The sequence below is a fragment of the Cardiocondyla obscurior genome, linkage group LG11 (genome assembly GCF_019399895.1).
Source record: "Cardiocondyla obscurior isolate alpha-2009 linkage group LG11, Cobs3.1, whole genome shotgun sequence".
NCBI lineage: Eukaryota > Metazoa > Arthropoda > Insecta > Hymenoptera > Formicidae > Cardiocondyla > Cardiocondyla obscurior.
In genome coordinates, this window is record NC_091874.1 from 6489517 (window position 1) to 6512343 (window position 22827).

Genomic DNA, 22827 nt, shown 5'->3' on the forward strand with positions numbered 1-22827 from the left:
AATAATAATCAATGGAAAACTGTTACTTTGTGTAGACAGATGTCAAAACTTTGAATTAAAAAAATAGGTTAATTGGTTTGCATTAAAACTTCGAATTTCCACCGATAGATGTCAATGATCAAAATACATGCAAGTACCTAACAGTAACTTTCCGAAACCGCATTACACTTACGTTAACTGCAATGCTATTTGCCCTTGTTTCTTGCGTGACAGATAGTAATTATTTTGAGTGTTATTTTTTGCGTTTAGTTCCGTATTTTGCGTGCGGCATTTCTTTGTATATACATGGTATCCTATACTAAAGTATCGTAACTTCTGAAATAGGTAGAATTTGTCAAAAAGAATAGAAGAGTCCAATACCATTTTGTAAAAATCTCAATTGTTATCAAGAAAAAAATTAAAATATATAAAATGTATCAGCGTAAGAGCGACCAGGAAACTGCAAGTGAATGAGCGCGACAGACAAATGGCCAGAAATAGCGCTGTTGCTCAGTGTAAAGAATTGTACGTTCACATGCGCGATCATACGGTGCCCGCGTGACTCTCCCTTGTCAAACGGCTCAACGTCCGCCTTCTAGATAGGGACGATCCGGCCACGATCGCGCTTACCACGTTGCGGCGTAAATAACATACAACCTAACTTTGTTTTATTTTTGTTGTTATTTCTCATCATTTGACAGTTATCACGCAAAAGTTTACATTTACTTTCAATTTCATAATCTGTCACTCGAATTCAAGCACAAACAAAAGAGTTTTACATTAAAGGTGAATTATTGCACGCAACGTTTTACAATGCTGAATATTTAAAGATTCTATAATTTTTTTTGGTGGAAATTTTATCATTATTAATAAACGTAGTAACCTGATTAAATCATTCTTATAATGAGAAACTTTACGTATGTAGAGTAACAAATAAATTTAGAAATTATTGGTTGCGGCTCGAGAATAATTTTTATAAAGATAAACTATTTTCACATGTAGAGAATTTTCATTTTTCTCTATATATCTTGAAAACTATTCAAGATATCAGAAAATGTTTTATACGAAAGTTTTATAATAAAAGCCCTTTTATTTAACTGCATTAACAGAATTAAAAGAAAAATTTTTTTTTTATTTTATAAACAATTTTGTTAAAAAAAATTATTTTTTTTAGTTCTGTTACTGCAGCTAAATAGGTGTTTTTACCATAAAATTTTTGTATAAAACATTTTTTGATATCTTGAATAGTTTTCGAGTTATATCGAAAAAAGCAAAAAGCCCTCCTATTTATAAGGGGTGGTTTTACCCTCTTAAAGTGTGTGCTAATTTTACCAATAAGAATCTTATTCACAAATCTAATACGAGGGAGAGGAACCTGCGATCTTCTTCACGTTTACCGGCTAGCGCCAAGCACAAAGATATAACCGTACTTTATAGATTTCTTTTATTACCGAACGCGTGTTCCTCCTGGTAACACGAATACATACAAACGGACTTAACGCAACGCGACGCAAGATGACTAGCTCGAATTCAAGAGGTTACAAAATTCAACTTAATGCTACATCTAAACGCATGAACTTTCTCGTACCGCAAAGAAATACGCTATTAAATCTAAAGTTACGTCAAAACGCAAAAATATTTCGCACACGTGAAGGAAATACGCACTAAATTTAATGTTACGCCGATACGCAGGAATATTTTGCACACACAAAAGAAATACGTTACTAAATCTATTATTACGCTGCTACGTAAGAATTTTACCGTACCGCAAAGAAACACGCAACTCGAACTTATCAACACGTCGATACGCAAGAAATTTTCAGCTCACGCTTGCGAAACGTGTGGCACACGACGAAAACAACGCGTCAACACCTTTCACCCCGGGACTCCCTCGATACGCAAAATGTCCGGTGTACTCGCAGCACGCACTCTTCACGTGATGACTGGTTCCGCGACAGCGCGAATCAATACCCGCTATCCACTCCCGCGACAGCTGGCTGCACTCCGGATGTTCCCGGTATAGTCTCACGGCGACGATGACTATTGTCGTTGCCACTTGGGTTTTTCCTCGATGAGTTCCGTTCTCGTCCGAGCGCTGTACACGAGCAGCGACTCGCCGGTCACGCGCCGATCACATGCAGTGCTCTTCTGTGCCTCACGCTTACTTTCCTCAATCTCTTGCCCGATACTTGACCAGTTCCTGGTTGGAACAGTACGACAAACAGAATCGCATACCACACTTTCAAATCTCCCTGAACCACAACGGGATATTCATGAAATACACTTGTTCAATTTAAAGAATTAAGTTGGGTAAAATTTAACTTATTTTTGGTGTCTAACATGATGTCGTGACCGGAATGATTTTTCGTGATCTTTTTCTCGAGGTCACACTGTCAGACTTTTTAAAATGGTAAACTGTTTGAGAAATCCAGGAAGCTAGAGAGCGTGCCTCGCCGTTGCACTCCATTTTATAAACTCGGAAAAAGAGAGGATCGCTGCTGAGTTTCTGATTTTCAGAAACTCAGATTTTTTATTTGTTGTTTTCGTTCCTCCATTTATCTTTTCCATGATAAATGGGCGACTCAGGCTTCACCCCTTTTCCTGTTTCTTAAAATTTTCTGTTCACGCTTGCACGGTGAGGTTGAAAATGATAATTTCTGCGAATTATTAATATTGAATCGTATTTTTATTTATTATGCGAATAGTGAGACAAACTGCTGCGAGTTTAATATTTGCTATGTATGGTTAAAGAAATCACGGCGGATTAAAACAAAAGAAAGGCAGAAAACGCGATGCTGCAATGCGTTAGCTACGAGTACTGGCTGAGGACTGACTTTTCCGATCGCGCGATCGGTTTGTAACGAGCGCACCTTTGTTATTTGACAAAGAAAAACCTCCGAGAAGTCGGTTCTTCCCGAAGGGATATTCCCGTTGCTAACCGCGATTGGGCACGTACGGGTTATCCTATGTGTTACATATGCGCTGCAACAGATGCATGATGACAATAGACCCTGGGCTGGTCAAGGCTAAGATTTTAGTAAGTAAAGGCCCTTTACAAAGTTCAAAATTACAGCTTCAATCTTGAACATTTTCTAAACGCATTCGTAGTTCTAAATTTTGGTGACGAATTTCCAATATTTATTGACATTTGAAATATATGTTTATAAATTGCTCCGCCCTCAAAGATCTAGATCTGTCGAACTTTCTAGAATGTTGCTAACAAATAGAAAAAATAATATGAAAAAATTTAAATAACGGAGAGTCATGTTTCATAGCCTAAGTTTCTATTTTATTGCTTTGTATTTGTGTATTTTACCATAGCAATTGTGACACACCCGGCCACTTGGTTTTTCTGAAGTGTCGGATTCGCGGAACGATTACAAATTTAAAAAGAGATTTTTTGTTAATTTATTTTATCCATTACCAGACGTTCGATAGTATACTGAAATATTTCCTAAGTTTTGAAATTTATTTTTATGTTATTTTAGGCTCGTTCGGTTACTTTTCACACGTAACGTCTCGACAAATTTCTATTGTTAATTTTTGTTAGCGCCGATTTTATAGTTTTGTTTTATTTTCAGACGTCTGACAATATCAACAATATAAGCATGTTTTTTTGCTATATAAAAAATATTCTCTAGAAGATTCAAAGTCTATCTCTGTAACGCGGTAATTTTATCGGTGGAAAGCTCGCCGGGGACCGGGGTACGAGTAAGAAGTGAGACGTGATTAAACGTGAAAAAGACGTAAACGACACTTTATTATAGACTTAAAGAATAAAAGATAACACAAAATAAACCTGTAATACAAAGTAAAGATAATGCTAAAGTTACGCAGAAAACAAACGAAAATACTCTAGTCGCTCGGTGGAACGGTACACGACCAGCCTCTATTACGGTAAGTGCCGAAATGACGGATCGGTCGGCGCTACGTTCCGTGGGTGACGGTACACGGTCGCGAGCCGGCTGCGCGTGGCCCAAGGTGGGCCCCGTGTTCGGGGGGATTACGCGGTCGTGAGGCGGCGGCGCAGCGTGTGGTGCAAAGCCCTCCGGGTCGTAACGCCCGAGCGGAACGGCGTGATCGCGGATCGGCGACGTGGTGTACAAGAAGTTCTCCGAGTCGTGTCGTTCGGAAAGGAATACGCGGTCGCGAATCGGCGGTACGATGTACAAGATAGGCCGTTCAAGCCGTGACGATCGGACAGGCTTCGCGGTCGCGAGTCGGCGGTACGATGTACAAGATAGGCCGTTCAGGCCGTGGCGGTCGGACAGGTTCCGCGGTCGCGAGTCGGCGGCGCCGGTTACAGGGTAGGCCGTTCGGGCCGTGGCGGTCGCACAATCTCCGCGATCGCGAGTCTGCGGCGCAAAGTCCAGGGTGGACCGTTCGGACTGTGGCAAGGGAGGTCCGAGAGTGTCCGGACGAAGGAAGGCTCGGGAGCGCCCGAGTCCGGGAGGTAGCGGTATCGAAGGCCGGGTGAGCCCGGTCGAGGACAGGCTCGGGAGCGCCTGAGTCCTGGAGGTAGCGGTATCGAAGGCCGGGTGAGCCCGGTCGAGGACAGGCTCGGGAGCGCCCGAGTCCTGGAGGTAGCGGTATCGAAGGCCGGGTGAGCCCGGTCGAGGACAGGCTCGGGAGCGCCCGAGTCCTGGAGGTGGCGGTATCGAAGGCCGGGTGAGCCCGGTCGAGGACAGGCTCGGGAGCGCCCGAGTCCTAGAGGTAGCGGTATCGAGGGCCGGGTGAGCCCGGTCGAGGAAGGCTTGGAAGCGCTCAAGACCTGGAGGGTCGGATGCTGGAGTGCTCTCCAGCGAGGAAAAGGTGCCTCGTCTGCGTTCGAGGCAGTTTATATACCCGTGGGCCCGAGAGTGGGGGACCTCCCACTCCCGAGCGGTCGGTGGTGGTGCGCGGTGTGGGCGGTTGGGCGGCCCATGTCACGCGTTACGGTGATCCGCGCTACACGCCGCGGGCGGCTGGTCGGCCCGCGTGACTTTATTCTTTGGTCGGGACCGCGCAATATCTCGGGCGAAGCGATGGTGGTCGCGGCGCGGGGTCTACATGGTTTTAACTCAGGGGCCTAGGGCCACATCACCCCCTCGTTTTACTCCGCAGATGCCTCTTGTACTTTCCGGCACATTGTGAGGCGGCCGTCCGACGCAAATCGCAGGATCCACTTTCCTGTTGGGGTCCGGGCTCGCCATTTTCGATTGTGCCGGATGGCAGACATGGGCACGGAGATGCATGTACCATCCGGCAACTGAATCGGTACCGCTAAGGGTATTCCAGGCCTTGAGATCCAGCCTTCTTGCCGTATGTAGGCCGGTGGAGCTGGCGGTGGCAGAATTAACGGCGCTATTCCTGGCGTGCTGGTAGTAGCCAGTGACGGTGGCGACGCTGCTGCTGGTGCGCTGGATGGCCCGACTGTCGTGTTCTCCCGCCTTCCGGCCATTGTAACGGCGGTGGTTTCGTCCGTTGCTGATGATGCGGCCGCCCGGGCGTCGGTCTGCCGGATCTCGGATGGTGTGGCCGCTAAGACAGGTTTTCCGGCAGCCATGATGCTGGCCACGGTTTTGATTTCCGCGCCTGGTGGTTGCACAATCTGCACCGCGCGGATGGTTGGCCCGCGGCGTGTTGTCGAGCCGCGTCTCAGTCCTGGCGGCATCGGCGGGGGGGCCTTTGTTCGGTGTCCCCTTGTTAGTTTTTGGCCGCGTGTTCCGGCGCCGGATTCTGCCAGGCTGGTGGGCACTGATCTTTCTGAGCCGGCGGTTGTTGTCCGGCTGGTTGTTTCGACCTGATGCGTTTTGTCGCTGGTGCTGGCGGTTGCGGGAGGCCTGTCCTGCGGAGGCCGTTCGCGCGCCATTTTCCCTGAGCCGCCTGTGGCCGGCCTCGTGGCGACTGAGCTGCCGGGTGCCGCCATTTTGGCCGCGGCGGTGACCCCTGCGGCCTTCTTTTTTGTCGGATCGCCCTGTGTGCTGGTGGCGGTGGTTTGGCCTCGATTCTTTTGCGTCGTCCTCGGTGTGGCCGGTGGCGGTTCCCCCATCCAGCGGGTATGCCGATCCCGGCTGCCGTCTCCGCGCTGGATGCTTGTTCCGATCCGTGGGACTCGGTAACGGCGTCCTGGATCAATGGGCGGCGGCCAGGCTCCCGGCGGTGGACTGGCTGGCGAGTCACTATCTTCGCTTAAGCTTCCGAAGAGCTCTCTTAACTTGTCTTGCTTATTCATCGCGGACGATAACTGCTCGACTGGTGTCTGGGTCGACGGGGCACGCTTTATATATCCTGATTGCGAGGGTTTCTTGGACGTGGATTGGTCGCTTTCTTTAGGTGGGGGGTCCGGCTTTAAGTCCTGAACGTGAATGTGTCGATGCCAGCGCCCCCGGTCGTCACGAAGGTCCACGATGACCGGCGAATGAAACTTCATTACTGTAAGCGGGCCCGAATACTTCGGCGCTAGTTTGGCGTTGAAACCGTCGGTTTTCCGTGACAATGGATGCTCCTTTTTCCAGACTGAATCGCCGATTTGAGGTTGCCACTCCCGTCGTCGTAAATTATACGTGGTTTCCTGGCGCTGGAAGGCTCGAGCTAGATTTATTCGGACTAGCTGGAAGGCCTCGTGGAGCGTGCGCTGTGTTTGATGCGGCGTCGTTGGTGTGGCGTGGCGGCGATCCTCGGGATGTGACAGGGCTAATTCTCGTCCGTGGTTGAGAAATGCAGGCGTGAATCCGGTGGCGTCGTGTTGCGCTGTATTGAATGCGAACTGAAGTGGCCCGAGATGTTCGTCCCATCGTCTGTGATTCTTCTGTGTGAATTGCGCAATCATCGTTTTTATTGTTCGATTGGTCCGCTCGACCGGATTACACTTTGGGGTATAAATCGGTGTCGTACGGTGTTGAATGTGCCAAGCGCGCAATAGATTTCTTAGCAGGCGAGATTTGAACTGAGTGCCGTTATAGGAAATAACTTGGTCCGGGCATCCGTGTCGATATAAAATTTTCTCGACTATGGCGGTCGTCACCGCCGTTGCTGTGGCTTTTCGCAATGGGTGCAGCTCCACCCACTTTGAAAAGCGATCCTGCATGACCAAGAGCCATGTATGACCTTTGCGAGAGCGCGGTAGAGGCCCCACCAAGTCTATGGTGACTTGTTGCCAGGGCGCCGCCACTAGTGCCGTGTGTAATTTTCCGGCTAGTTTGGTAGGCGATGCTTTATAGGCGAGGCAGGTCTTGCACTTCCTCACGAATCGGGTGATGTCGCGGAACATGCCCGGCCAATAGAAGAGCCGAGCCATATTAGCAATAGTCTTGGCCGTCCCAAAATGGCCGGCGCTAACGTCCGCATGATGTCGAGCGATGGTCTGCTGTCGTTCTGGTTTCGGTACGCATTGCTTCCATTGCATAGCCGGATCAATCTCTTTAAAATCTACCTCGTGCAAAATGAGACGGAATAAACGTCCTTGTTGTTCCTTGTAGTCTGGAAAATCTGTAGGATGAGTTCGGACCCCGGTGAGGATGCGGCGGTACCAATTATCCGGGGGCGGTGTCTCGGTGCTGGCTATGGCTGGTTGGCGGGAGAGCGCATCGGCCACTTGATTGGCTGCCCCCCGGCGGTAACGGACTTCGAAGTGGTATTGTTGCAGCTCAAAAAACCAGCGGCCCAGCCGTCCCGTAGGTTCGTCCAAACGTTGTAGCCACTTCAAAGCTTGATGGTCGGTGATTACCGTAAAAGAATAGCCCTCGAGATATCCTCTCATTTTTCGTATTCCCCAGACGACGGCTAGGCATTCCAGCTCGGTGGCGCTGTAGTTCTTCTCGGCCTTAGTAAGCGTACGGCTTGCGTACGCGATGACGCGCTCGCCTTCCGCTAGGTGCTGCGTCAAGACCACCCCTAGGCCGTTTGTGCTAGCGTCGGTCTGCAAGATAAAACGGCGGGAGAAATCCGGGCAGGCCAGAACTGGAGCGGTAGTCAGTGCGGTTTTGAGCTCGGTAAAGGCTTTCTCTTCGTCGGGGCCCCAATTCCAACGGGCGCTCTTTCTGGTCAGGCGGGAAAGCGGGGCGGCTAGACCGGAGAAGTTGTTAACGAATCTTCGATACCATGACGCCATTCCCAGGAATTGTCGTACCTGGCAAAGGGTCGTTGGTGGCGGCCAAGCAGTCACGGCCGATGTCTTTTCCGGATCTGTACGGATACCCTCGCGGTCGATAATATGTCCGAGATATTTTAGTTGTGGCCTACAAAAGTGGCATTTCTCGGGGTTCAGGCGTAATTTTGCGTCCCGCAGGCGTTGGAAAACCCTCCTTAGGTGAGTTAGGTGTTCAACGAAGGTACGGCTTAGAATAATGATGTCATCGAGGTAGACCAGTACGCAGGGTTCGAGCTCGGGGCCGAGCACCGTGTCCAGGAGTCGCTGGAACATGGCCGGGGCCGAATGAAGACCAAACGGCATTACTTTGAATTGCATCAGGCCCCGCCCCGGAACGGTAAAGGCGGTGACTGGTCGGCTCTCTGGATCCAACGGCACTTGCCAGTAACCGTCTTTCAAGTCCAGTGTCGTGAGATAACGTGCCCCTCGCAGTTTATCGAGCGTGGCGTTGACCTGTGGTAATGGATACGCATCCTTCTCCGTGACTTCATTGACTTTCCGATAGTCAATGCAAAAACGATAGCGGCCGTCTTTTTTCTTTACAAGTACAATTGGAGAGCTCCAGGCCCCGTGGGAAGGCTCGATGATTCCGTCCTGCTCCATTCGCGTGATTTCTTGATTTATTACAGCCTGCATGGCCGGATTACGCGGACGGTACCTTTGTTTGATTGGCTGGTCGGTTTTTAGTCGTAAACGGTGTGTAATTTTGTCGGTAGGTCCCCTGATGTTTTGGAATTTTCCCAGTTCTAGTTTGAGAAAATGTTTGAGGCGTTCCTCTTCTTCCGGCGATTGGACAGCGAGTCCGACTTTGTCAAGACTGTTTAGCTGCTTCTGGTGTGAGCTGCCTGGTGGGATTCGCAGCGTTAATCCGATTTGTTTCCACAAATCTACTCCTATGATCATGGGGCTCCGAGCGTGTGGCATAATTGTAAATTGATGCCGGAAGATATCCCCTTTATGTCTGATGGGTAATAGCAGACTGCCAGCGGTCTCTGTTGTTTTCCCGTCCGCTAGTCTGATTTGCTGTCGGTCCGTCTGACTGTGATAGCCTAGTTTTTCGGCTAGGCTTACCACCTCGGCATTTACGCACGAGAGCTCCGAGCCGGAATCTAAGAGAGCCTCTATCTCTGTATCTCCGAGTAGGATCGGTAGATGCGGTCGGGGCCGGAATCTTAATTCTGGCTGGCAGTGGGCCGGTCGGTGCTGTCGGTACCTCCGGCCCGTTGGGCGTTTCCCGTAAACGGATGACACTCCCGCGTAAGTACGCCATCTTTGCCGCAACGAGAACAGAATTTGACGGCGGGACGGCGGCATTCGGCTCGAGTGTGGCCCCGCTGTTTACAGCGCCAGCAGCACTCCTCTCTGTTGTAAGAGGCGGCTGCGATGGCCGGGGGATGGCTGGCTTGGTGTTTCTCGGATTGCTCTCGGCGCTTGATGTCTTCGAACTCCGAGGCTCGCCGGGTGAGGTCTTCTAGGTTGTTTATATCTCCGATTCTAATGTACAGCTTATACTCGGGCCTCATATTCTCGTAGACCTGGTCGAGAATTTCGTCGGTTGACAGTTTTTCAGCGCGGCGTGCCATTGTCAGTAAAGCGGTGGCGTATTGTTTGAATGGTTCGCCAGCCCGCTGTATGCGGCCACGAATCTCCCGGGTTAATTGAGCACGGTATCGGTGCGGCAGATAAAAATTGCGGAAAATGTCTTGGAAGTCGGTCCAGCACCTCCATCGTGCCTGGTTATTACGAAACCACAGCAACGCGTCGCCCTTCAACATTTCCGGCAATCCAAGTAGCAGGAGCTCCCCGAGATACCCGTAGGCGCGCTGAAGTTCCTGGATCCGTTCAAGGAATGAAAACGAATCCCGCCCGTCGAAGTGTACGCCCCACTTCCGGATCTGGTTGATAGTTTTCGCATGGTCGATTGAGCCGAGGAGTTCTTCATTTCGTGGCGGTAGCGGTTCTGCCCGGCCGGGGGCGGTTTCCTCCATGTCGATTCCGGGGACGGGTGCTTGTAGTGGCAGTAATTTCTCCAGGTGGCCAAATGCCGGGAGCGGATGATGCCGCGGGGTGCCGGCCGCAAAGGCCTCTATTTGAGCTGAGGTGTTTAATTCGACGCTGGTCTCCCCTCGGAGGCCGCCTGATTGCGACTGACTTTCCGGCTTTGGCGGCACCGTTCTATTTACTGCCATCGGGGGTTCGTAACTGGGGTTAGATTCCACAAATCTTCGCAGGCGGTATCGTAATTGATCGCAAGGGCCGTCGTTATCGATTTGTAGGCGGGTCAATTCTTCGGACAAGTCTTTTCTTGATAATCTATAGATCCAGCTCTTCATTTAGCTTTAATCACGTCTCAGTTCGGTCAGGTCCCTGTTCGGGCGCCATGTAACGCGGTAATTTTATCGGTGGAAAGCTCGCCGGGGACCGGGGTACGAGTAAGAAGTGAGACGTGATTAAACGTGAAAAAGACGTAAACGACACTTTATTATAGATTTAAAGAATAAAAGATAACACAAAATAAACCTGTAATATAAAGTAAAGATAATGCTAAAGTTACGCAGAAAACAAACGAAAATACTCTAGTCGCTCGGTGGAACGGTACACGACCAGCCTCTATTACGGTAAGTGCCGAAATGACGGATCGGTCGACGCTACGTTCCGTGGGTGACGGTACACGGTCGCGAGCCGGCTGCGCGTGGCCCAAGGTAGGCCCCGTGTTCGGGGGAGGGGATTACGCGGTCGTGAGGCGGCGGCGCAGCGTGTGGTGCAAAGCCCTCCGGGTCGTAACCCCCAAGCGGAACGGCGTGATCGCGGATCAACGACGTGGTGTACAAGAAGTTCTCCGAGTCGTGTCGTTCGGACAGGAATACGCGGTCGCGAATCGGCGGTACGATGTACAAGATAGACCGTTTAGGCCGTGGCGGTCGGACAGGTTTCGCGGTCGCGAGTCGGCGGCGCCGGTTACAGAGTAGGCCGTTCGGGCCGTGGCGGTCGCACAATCTCCGCGATCGCGAGTCCGCGGCGCAAAGTCCAGGATGGACCGTTCGGACTGTGGCGAGGGAGGTCCGAGAGTGTCCGGACGAAGGAAGGCTCGGGAGCGCCCGAGTCCGGGAGGTAGCGGTATCGAAGGCCGGGTGAGCCCGGTCGAGGACAGGCTCGGGAGCGCCCGAGTCCTGGAGGCAGCGATGCTGAAGGCCGGGTGAGCCTGGTCGAGGACAGGCTCGGGAGCGCCCGAGTCCTGGAGGCAGCGGTATCGAAGGCCGGGTGAGCCCGGTCGAGGACAGGCTCGGGAGCGCCCGAGTCCTGGAGGTAGCGGTATCGAAGGCCGGGTGAGCCCGGTCGAGGAAGGCTTGGGAGCGTCCAAGACCTGGAGGGTCGGATGCTGGAGTGCTCTCCAGCGAGGAAAAGGTGCCTCGTCTGCGTTCGAGGCAGTTTATATACCCGTGGGCCCGAGAGTGGGGGACCTCCCACTCCCGAGCGGTCGGTGGCGGTGCGCGGTGTGGGCGGTTGGGCGGCCCATGTCACGCGTTACGGTGATCCGCGCTACACGCCGCGAGCGGTTGGTCGGCCCGCGTGACTTTATTCTTTGGTCGGGACCGCGCAATATCTCGGGCAAAGCGATGGTGGTCGCGGCGCGGGGTCTACATGGTTTTAACTCAGGGGCCTAGGGCCACATCTCTTTATACTCCAGTAAATTATGGTCTACTTTTTTTTAAATTAATTTTTTATTAATTCCGTGTCGAGAAAAAAAAACGGTGAAATAGAAGACGTAACAAGTAATAAAAGCAAACAAAAGAGAACAGAGACTCATCTCGTGTTGTAGTGTCAGGAAATCACGGCGCCGTAATATCTAAAATTCTTTTACTGTAGGCGAAACGCATTTCTTATGTTCGAAAGTTACAGTTAGTCAAATATATTTCTAGAAATTAAAAAGTAACTGATCTTAAACGACTCCAAACAAAGAAATTATCAGGGCTTGTGTGTTGATTTCTTTGGAAATAAATTATAAATGAGTATATTACGTTACTTTATGGTTAAATAAATGTATCACAATCCAAGGAAATATAATTATAAACATTTAACGTAATAGAAATAAAGTTAATAAACCTTATACTTTGAATTTCATTTAGTTCATTCTTCTGGGTTAAAGGTTATGTAAAAATCACATTCTGTTACATGATTAAACTCGTTTACATGTCCGCTACAATTATATGTATAGGAAAAAAATATGTACTTTTAATTAAAAAAATTTTGGTGACTTTAAAAGTATTATAATATATGGCACAAATTATTATAATATTGTAATAACGATGTGCATTTTTTGAAACCATTTTAATTCCGATATAATCGTATTCCTAATTTTTAAATTCAACAAAAATATTCAGTTGTTTTGTTTTTTCTGACTCACTCTGTATACATACAGGGGTCTAAAACCAAATGACTGATATTTTAGGAGTAAGTAAATCTTACAGCGAAAAATTAAAAAGTCACATATCATTATGTATTATTTGCATTAATAATCAAGATATAATTTTTTTTTAATTTGTATAACAGAGTTAATGATAGCACGCCGATAGAAAAGATCGTCACGCTAAGAGTATAGCAGGACCCACTCAATCACTGATTAGACAATTGAGCGATGACAAAGAAGTAGTAGCCGACCGTTTTATTGCGCAAATTGGCGTTAAGAAAATTGGTTGCTGTTTATAAATTAACAATTAAAATTCTTGGTTCTGCGTTATAAACAAATATATCCCGACGATAGTGAAAAAAAGTTTTCAGAAATTTTGAGTATTAGTTTAAAGCTATAACACAAGAAAATGCTTGGTTGCACGCATTGTATAACTCTCATTGTCAGTCTCCTGCGTTACTTGATTGAGTAAATTGTACGTGCATTGTATTAAAAATGAAGTAAAAGCAACTATAACAATAAAAATATTAATAATCTTTAATTCAGGAATATTCACCTTGTTTGCACCTCGCGTATGCTTCCGTAAATTTTCGTATTTACTAAACAATGGAAATGCTGAAACTATACTATACTTCTAGCGTGTTAAACGTTTTTATTGACGTACTCTTACTTGTTTTGTTACGCAAATTTTTTTAATTTGTAATATTGTCTATTAATGTAAATAATGTAAATCGATATGGGATTTTCTTACTTATCTGCATAAAATATACTTACTCTTTTAGTCAATTCTATGCTTAAAAAAACTGTATATCAATGTTGTACAAATATAATAAAAAAATTTTATATTCGCAGATTCATCAATTTACACAGCAAATAGTGCTAAATTCATTAAATTTTACTGCTGCTGGTTTTTTTTCAATTGATAATTCACTTACCGGCAAGGTATACATTTTTAAAATTTATTTTTAATAATATAATTTGTAATATATATGTATGTATGTCGTTTATTTTCCCATCCACGGGGTACAACTGCGGACCTCCGTTCTGCTTACATTCATTTAATCGACCTCTTTTCAACTCATTAAACGTTACTAAATCAAAAATTAAAAATTAAAATCAAAATTCAATACGCTAACACGCAAAAACGCTGTCACGCAAAACGCAAAACAGCGAAAAAAAGAGAGAGATATATTTCACACTTACACTTATTCACCCATTCACTTCTTTTCACTCACACCTAGGACTCCCGTTTCCGGCGCACTTTTTCAACTCCCCTTCGATCACCATTCATACATTCATGTCCTCATTCATTCCTATTCTCTCCCTTCATATCTCTTCCAGTCTCTTCAGCCAAACCTTTCCCTCCTTTCACTTTCCCAACACCTCTCCCACCATCTCCTGCCAACCTCTCTTCTCTCTTCAGTCTATGCACCTCTTTCATATGTGTTTTCAAGATTCCTCTTCCCCAAGACATATCTTACACCTCCATTTTTCCTCCCCCTCCCAATATTTGTTACTGTCTATTTCATCCCCCAACCTGAACCTCGCCACTCTTTGCCACCTGTCCTCCTTCCATTCCTTCTTTAAGTACTCTGAAATTTCATTTCTCATTACTCTCGCATACCATCTGTTATACTTTGAGGCTCCAATTTTCTTCCACCTTTCTTCTCTCTGTAACCTCTTTCCCTTTCTACTATTTTTTCTCTCCTCATTTCTCCTCCTTCTCTCATTTCCTCTATCACCTCTAATTTCCATCTTCTTTCCTCGTAAAATTCTTTCCTTTCCTTTTCCTACCTTCCATTTGTCCTACCCTCCCACGTTCTCTCCCTCATCTCCTCCAAGCATCTTATAGTCCACTCCCCCCTTCCTTCTCCCAACCTTCTCTCATAACTCCACGCCTACAGACCCGCTCTTCCCCTCAACATATCCCTCTGTGTTTCCTCCGTCACCATGTATCCCTGCGTGTATCTTCCTACCGCCAGTGTTTATCTCAGAAACTTTTTTTGTAACCTTTTTATTTCTATTCTTTCTCTCCACCTCCATATTTCCACTCTAACTCACCACTGTCCACACCACTGTCCAGCCTGCCAAACATCCAAATTCTTCTCGCTCAATCTTTTCCAAATCTCCATTTCTCTATGCTCTATACCTGACTTATCACCACCGCTGCCTTTATTTATTGTATCCCTTATCTGCTCTCTCTGATTCTCATTCGCTGATAACACGTATCTCAGATATTTAAAACTCTTCACTTCCTCTATCACTCTTTCTTTCCACTTCCACACTATTTTTTTCAGTTTTTCTCTTTTCTCTACACTTTATCACCTTCGTCTTTTCCACGTTTACCTCTAGCCCTTTTTTCTCCATATACTATTCCAAATTCTTTAAAAGTCCTACCATACCCCCCCTCACTCTCCGCCAGCACCACAACGTCATCCGCATAAGCTAATGTGTACACTTTTTTTTATTTTTGTCCCTCCCCACCTCCCTTTCTCCAACTCTTTCTCCAAATCCGCTATTAATAGCGTGAAAAACGTGGGGCTCAGAGGGCACCCCTGCCTCACTCCTCTTCCCGTCCAAAATCTTTCCCCTTCTTTATCCCGTATCCTCACCTTGCTCACCGTCTTCCCTCACAGCTTTTCGCATCTTTTTACCAGTCCTTCTTTTATGCCTCTTTTCCTCATCGTTCTTACCAACACTTCTCTGTCTACCGAGTCAAAGGCCACCTTCATGTCCATAAACGCTATTATTAACCTCTTCTCCTTGTCCCTCTCACATCTATTAATCAAATAATTGGCCACGTATATTTGATCCACCATTCTCATGCCTTTCCTAAAACCTGTCTGACTCGGTGGCAGAATCCCTTTTCCCTCCATCTCCTGTCTTAATCTCTCCAACAAATTAACTGCATAGACTCTATATGCAGTCTGCATCAATGTCTCCCCCCTGTATTCCTCTGCTTTCTCCTCTCTACCTTTCTTTATTATAGGAACTATAATTGCTTCCCTCTACTTTCTTGGAAACCCTTCTTCTCTTCATACTCTGTTGCATATTTCCCACAATCATTTCTTTAACACTTCTTCCCCCCTTCCATATTTCATTTCCTATCTCATCCTCCCCTGCTGCTTTTTTTCTTTTAAATTCCTTATCACTATCTCTATTTCTTTCTTCTCGATCTCCTTCTCTTCCTCTTTCTTCATCCTGTTATATCCCGAGCCCTTGGCAACAGAAGCCCGGGAATAACGTTGAAATGTCGCACGCACGCGACCATTTAGCTTGATCGGCAGAATACCGCCGATCAAGGTAACCCGGCATTTTCGGCCAGGACGCGACATTCCGAGGACAGTAGCGGTTGCCACCCGTGATTCTGCTGATTGCTATGATTTTTGACATAGCAACAGCAGGGCATATATAGGGGCAGCCGCGGCCCGGAAAGCCAGTCGTGAATAAAAATCATAATTAAGTGAATCGCGTGAAGTGATCAGCTGTAATTCGCAAGAGAAGAAAAATAAAAGAAAATAAAACAGTTTAACAAAAAGGGGACTTCATTCTCGGCTTCCTGTTCCGGCCCAACATACATTCATCTTTCCGGAGAACGGACCCCACGGCATCTTCCCGGTGCAACAATCCTCTTTTTCCTCTTCCCACTGTTTACTCTCCACTCTACTCCTATCAGCGATTCTCTGAAATATCTGTTCCACTCCTTTATCCCTTTTTTTCGTTCACCTCCCTCCTCGCCCTCCTCCTTTTATTTATCACCTTCCATACGTCTCCTTCCGCCTTTACTTCCTCTATCTCTCTCTTCCATCTCTCCTTTTCTTTTTTTTTTCTTTTCGCATACATCTTTATACTTTTTTTTCTCCTCCTTGTATATTTCCCCCTCTCCCTCTTTTTTTCTCTATCTCCTCGGTTCCTCTCTTACTCACTTCATTCTCTCTTTGCACTTCTCATCCCACCATCCCTTCTTCGCACTTTTGTTATTTTCTCTGCGCTTTTTCCCTTTCTCTTTCTGCACTCTCTCCAATGTCTCCTCCACCTCTCTTCTTAGTCTTTTCCATTCCTTGTCTATTTCACGTTCCTTTCTCTCCTCTCTCTTAAAAGATTCCACAAAACTCATCCTTTCGTCTTCCGTTCATCTTCCTCTTTTTCTTCTCTTTTTTCTTTTTATTTTTTCTTAATCTCTCTTGCCTTCCCCTCTCACTACCACTGTAAATGGCTGGTGATTCGAGTCAATCTTATCTTCGATCTTCATTCTTTCTACTTTCTCTCTTGTTTTTTCGTTCCTTATCATAGGGAATACCATCATAGGGAATACATATTCTATTACAGATCTTCCCTTCTCTTTCGTATATGTCCACTCTCATTCTTCGTTTCCCTCTATATCTCTATTAAAAATTTTCTATCCATACTCTTTTAGTAACCTACATATCTTCCTTCTTTTCTCATTTATTTTCTTATCTTTCGGTCTTCTCTTTTTTGTCTTCCCCCCCTCTCTCTTCTCTCACTCTTCTCCCTTTTTTATCCGTTCTCGAGTTGAAGTCTTCTCCTATCAGCACTCTCTCACCTTTCTTTTTTTTCTCTACCCATTCCTTTAACCTCTCGGCTCTCGTGTCCCAATCCCTATTATCTTTCACCACTCTCCTTTCAAATTTACCTGTATTACCATGATTATCTCTTCCTTCACTTCTTCCTTTTTTCTTTCTCTCTCTGTCATCTTTTATTTCTCAAAGCATTCCCCCCATCGCCCTTCTTTTTCTATTCTTCCTCCCCGCCGCCTGTCTTTCCCATTTGTATCCTTTCGGTAATCTGCTTCTAATCTTCTTCCAACCTCTTTCTTGCAACTACGTTTCGCTCATGCATATTTTATCCCACTCATATAATCCTTTCCAAAACTCTTTATCTTTATTTTCTCATCCTCTTTCTTTCTTCATCTCATATCCATATGTCTTCCTCAACTCAAATTCTCATATACCATGCCCTTACCCTTTTTCCTTCTCTTCTGTACCTCTCCACTTCTCTCTTTATCATCCATTCAATTTTTTTCTCCTTCTCCATCAGATCATCTACAATCCATTCCCCTCTCTCCCTCAAATTCTTTTTTCCTTTTATCACCTCTATTTTTCCTCTATTTTCTCTAACCTTACCTACACTATTTCCTTTCTTTCCCTGTCTTTCTTCCCTACCCTTCTCATTTTTCCTATTTTTATTTCCACTTCTGTTGCCTTTATTATACTTTCTATTTTCTTCCTCTGTGCGCGACGGTGCGCGTAGAGCACTCACCCGCGGCACTCGTGTACCGGGACCACCCTGACAAGGGCGTCGCGCGGGGGGTAGGAAAGCTCCGTGACAAGACCAATTACTCGGTTAATCAACGAATTTTATTGACACACACATACACACACCCGGAACGAAATAAATTTGAAAATAGAATACGAGACGGAAATCTTGAGTTTGCCGTCGGATAGCCGCCGTTCGACGCGACGGAGATCTTGAGGCGCTTCCCACTGGAGGCACCCGCGATGCGGATATCTTCAACGCGACGCAGAGAACGCGAGGCGGCTCGGCAATCGCGATCGCGCTTCGCTTCAGGCGCGCCAATGGAATCCCACACGCACGCGAAATACACGCAAAATTCGCAGGGACGGCACGACGTGCCAAATCTCCGGTGCAGGCTGCACGGAGGACGATCACTCTGGGTAGCTTGGCGAATCGAGTCCCAGAGCGTCGGAGGCGATCCGATTCGGCCGCGAAATCTAATCAACCGTTAACAATTTTCGATTCGCGGCGCGAACGTACCACATCGTGGCAAGGCGGAAGCTCGGATACGACTAACTGAATCGACTGCTTTCGTCGGAATTCGAGCACCGGGCTCGAGGAATGGAATGTCGCAAACAAGAAAGAAAAGGGAAGAAAAAAGGGTTGAGTACGCTACTCAGCACGCATTTACGGTATGATCGCCAAGCGAAAACCCGCGACGACGCCGCGTGCGATCTACGTGTCGGACGACCGAGGAAAATTCCGTATTGCTCGATCGTCCGAACGCTAGCACATGTACGCGCGTACATACCGCCCGCCTTGAAACGTCGTTTCAATCGCCAAAACGGGGCGGTAGCGAAGGTCAGTAATGACGAGGTGAGACAATTGAAACCGATTTGACGATACAAAGAGATTCGAGGGCGCGCCGCCCGCCCTGAATGATCGCAAAATAAACTAATAACACAAATGAGAACAACGAAGAAAACTTAAAGTAGGCGCAACTTAAACTAACGCTAGGTATTTACATAGGCAGGCTTAAAACTAACGCTACGCATCGCCATCGGAATTACAATTTAGTCGCCGGATTGTCATTAAGCTCGGACGCCTTTCGCGGATCCGAATAAGAACGGATAGGCAAAACGCAGACTTTGCCGACTGGTCTAACGTACGAGGAGCTCGCAGTCTTGACAGTGGCGACACGAACCAGGCCGTCCACGCCCGGGTGGACCTGAATCACACGCCCGATCTCCCATTTACAGGGAGGCAACAAAGGATTGCGTAGGAAAACGAGTTGACCGACTTCGAGAGAGGGCTCAGGCTTTCGCCACTTAGCACGCTGCTGGAGCGTGTTTATATAATCGGATGACCACAGCCGCCAGAGTCGTTCGGCGAATTGGCGAACAAGTTGCCAGCGCGTTAAACGGCCTTCCTTCAGCTCGAAAAGAGAAGGTTCTGGAGGTACCGTGAGGGGGGACTCTATTAGAAAATGACCGGGCGTTAGATATTGATAATCCTCGAGGGAATCGGACATCGGCGCAATCGGGCGCGAATTCAAACATGCCTCCACCTGACATAAAAGGGTGACGAACTCCTCGTTCGACAGCGTGTGCGATCCAACGACACGCCGGAGGTGATGCTTCACCGAGCGCACCCCCGCCTCCCAGATTCCGCCGAATTGCGGAGCAGCCGGAGGGATGAAGTGCCAGGCCACCCTGTCACTGGCGGTCTGATTTAGAAAATTCGGATCGCGTAAGGCGGCACGATAAGCCGCGGTCAGCTCCTTGTCGGCACCTATAAAATTCGTGCCGTTATCGGAGTAAATGGATTGCGGCAAACCGCGACGGGAACAGAAACGCGTGAAGGCGCCGATAAACGCGGGTGTGCTATAGTCACCCACTAGTTCCAAATGAACCGCGCGCGTGGAAAGGCAGATGAACACTGCAATGTAGGCCTTTTTAATGGAATTCCCGCGACCGGCAGAAGCGCGGACGCGAACCGGGCCGGCGTAATCAAGACCGCACCATGAGAACGCGCGGGGTGGAGGAGTAACACGCTCCGCAGGCAAATTACCCATAAGCTGGGTGGACGCGGCCGATCTCTCGCGGACGCAAATGACGCATCGATGTATTTCGGTCTTGACCAGACATCGAGCGCGTAAAATCCAAAACTGCTGGCGGAGGTTGCGAAGGGTAAGCTGCAGACCGCCATGTAGCGAGCGCAAATGATACTGTCTCGCGAGGAGACGCACAAGCGGATGAGCAGCAAGTAGAATTGGGTGCTTGCTCTCGTAAGACAGATAGGCGTGCCGTAGACGACCGCCGACGCGTAAGACCGAGTCAGAGTCCAGAAATGGACTGTAGGCGGACAGAACGCTTTTTGACGGTACTGTACCCTTACGCTTCAGCGAGAGAAGCTCCGCTGCAAAGAGTTCCCCCTGAATAACGCGGATCCAGTAATTTCTGGCGTGAGTAATCTCCGGAACGGAAAGCGCAAAAGAATTGCTTAAAGAGTCGATATCCACGATGCTGCGGCGAAGACATCGCGAAGTGAATCGGTAAACATACGCGGTAACGCGGAGTAGCTTGTCCCACGATGAAAAGCGTGAAGCAAGATCCCACGGCGGCTCCTGATTAATAACGAGATGCGAAACGGTTTCCCCTACCTCTGGAAAATCGGACTCCCGAGACTGAAGGTCGGCTGGCCACTCAGAGGGCGGCTGAAGAAGCCAAGCCGGACCACGCCACCAAAGGGAGTGCGAGAGAATCGTACTTCCGAGAATGCCACGAGAGGCACAATCGGCTGGATTGTCGGACGTCAGGACGTGCCGCCAGACCGCCTCCGGAAGTAATTCGCGAATTCGGCTGACTCGATTGACAGCGAACACGTTCCCCCGCAACGGAGGAAACTTCAACCATGACAGCGTAATAGTCGAGTCCGACCAACAAAAACACGAAACCCCTGAAAGATTCAGTGCGCTCTTAACGAAAGACATGAGTCGCGAAAGAAGAAGCGCAGCTAGGAGCTCAAGACGAGGTACCGTTAACGGCTTGATCGGGGCGACCTTAGACTTGCCCGCGAGTAAAATGACGCGCGTTTCGCCGTCAGCGAGAGTAACACGCGCGTAAACTGCCGCGGCATATGCGAGAGTGGACGCGTCGGCGAACCCGTGCAATTCGAGGGAGGAGCTCGGACCGAAGCTCGTCCAGCGTGGAATATGCACGCTGTTCAAGAACTGGAAGCTCGTGTAAACCGGGTGCCAGCGCTCAACGAAGTGAGGCGGAAGAGGAGAATCCCAATCGAGTTGCAGCCGCCAGAGACTTTGCATAAGGATTTTTGCTGCGATAATCACGGGCGTCGCCCATCCCAACGGGTCGTATAACCGAGCAATAATCGATAGGACAGATCGTTTGGTTAATGAAACTTCTCGATCAAGCGACACGCGGTAACTGAATCCGTCAGAATTCGGGTTCCAAACGATGCCGAGTATTTTAACCGTCCCATCTGTCGCGAGATTTTTATCGCAAGCGAGTCCGTGATCGAGAGGATCTATATCCTCGAGCAAAGCAGTTGAATTGCTAGCCCATTTGCGAAGAGTGAATTGCCCGCATTTAAGGAGAGACACGAGTTGATCGCGCTTAAGTTTAAGAGACGCCACGTCGTGGTCGCCGAAAAGAACGTCGTCGACGTAGATTTGCCTACGGAGAATGGAAGCTGCAAGAGGGAACCGATTTCCGTCGTCCTCCGCCAGACGACGAAGAACGCGTAAGGCGAGATACGGAGCGCACTTCATGCCGTACGTAACCGTCAGCAGCTGATATTCGTCGATTGAAGCGGATGTCTCGCCCCGCCAGAGAATGCATTGATAGTCGAGGTCGCGTTCGTCGATCAGAATTTGGCGAAACATTTTCGCAATATCCGCGGTGTACACAAAGCGGAATTGCCGCCACTGCAGGAGAATAGCAGGCAACTCGGTCTGCAGTTTAGGACCGGCGTGCAGAAAATCATTTAGCGACAGGCCGCTCGCGGACCGACTTGACGCGTTAAACACGACGCGTAACCGAGTTGTTGCACTGTCAGCTCGAATCACCGGATGGTGAGGAATAAACACACGTTGGCTAGCCCCCTGCGAACTACGAACTTTCCGCATGTGCCGAAGGTTTTCATATTCCGTCATAAATTGAAAATATTCCGCGCGTAGAGACGGGTGAGTATCAAAGCGGCGCTGTAATTGTAAAAACTGCATTCCCGCGCGGTGCCGGGTGGGGCCGAGATTTAGAGGCAACGCCACGTTAAACGGCAGCCGAACGATATATCTTCCGTCGGAAGTACGAGAATGAGTCGTGCAAAAATGTTCCTCGCATTGCTCCTCCTGCTGAGTCAAAACACGCGCGGCGGGAAGGTCCTCCACCTCCCAAAACTTGACGATGGCTTCCTCCAATGGGGCCAAGGACATGCAGTGATGAGTGGTCAAACTGGCCGACGGATCTGAAGCAGCTAAAGGGGCGCAAAGAGGGCCGGAGATGAGCCATCCGAAGACGGAGCGTTGCGCGACCGGTTGGCCAGAAAGACCGTGCCGCACGCCATCCAGAATCAGGTCGCCGTAAAGATCGGCGCCGAGAATCACGTGGATCGGATCTGAACTCAGGGGGTCCGGATCGGCCCAGGATAGATCGGAGAGATGTGAGATCTCGCTCAACGATGTTACGCGACGCGGCGCGTAGTGAGTCAAGGACCGAAGAATGAGAGCCGTCACCGTAAATGAAGGGCTATCCGATTGAAGGGGTGACACCGCGATCGTGGTCGCTTGCCGAACCTGCCCGAGCTGTATCCCGCCGACGGCAGAGATATTAATGTGTGCGCGTTGCCTTTTGGCTCGTAGCAATTGAGCCATACTCTCCGATATAAATGTGGCTTCGGAGCCTTGATCCAGCAGAGCTCGGACGGAGACGCTATGCCCAGATGTCACGCTTAATTTGACACGCGCTGTAGCGAGAAGAATCTGTTTAGGCACACGCAAAAGCTTAGAGGTAACCGCGTTATTTACGCTCACGGT

General features: G+C 48.3%; 1 protein-coding gene across 1 annotated transcript in view; it reads left to right on the forward strand.

The window, feature by feature from the left end:
- LOC139106367 (gustatory receptor 68a-like) overlaps positions 1–22827 on the forward strand; it is a 134331-nt gene that overhangs the window by 105715 nt on the left and 5789 nt on the right. The window contains exon 4 of the mRNA XM_070663081.1: positions 13371–13460. Within this exon, the coding sequence (XP_070519182.1) occupies positions 13371–13460 (90 nt within the window). The remainder of the gene's footprint in view (positions 1–13370; positions 13461–22827) is intronic.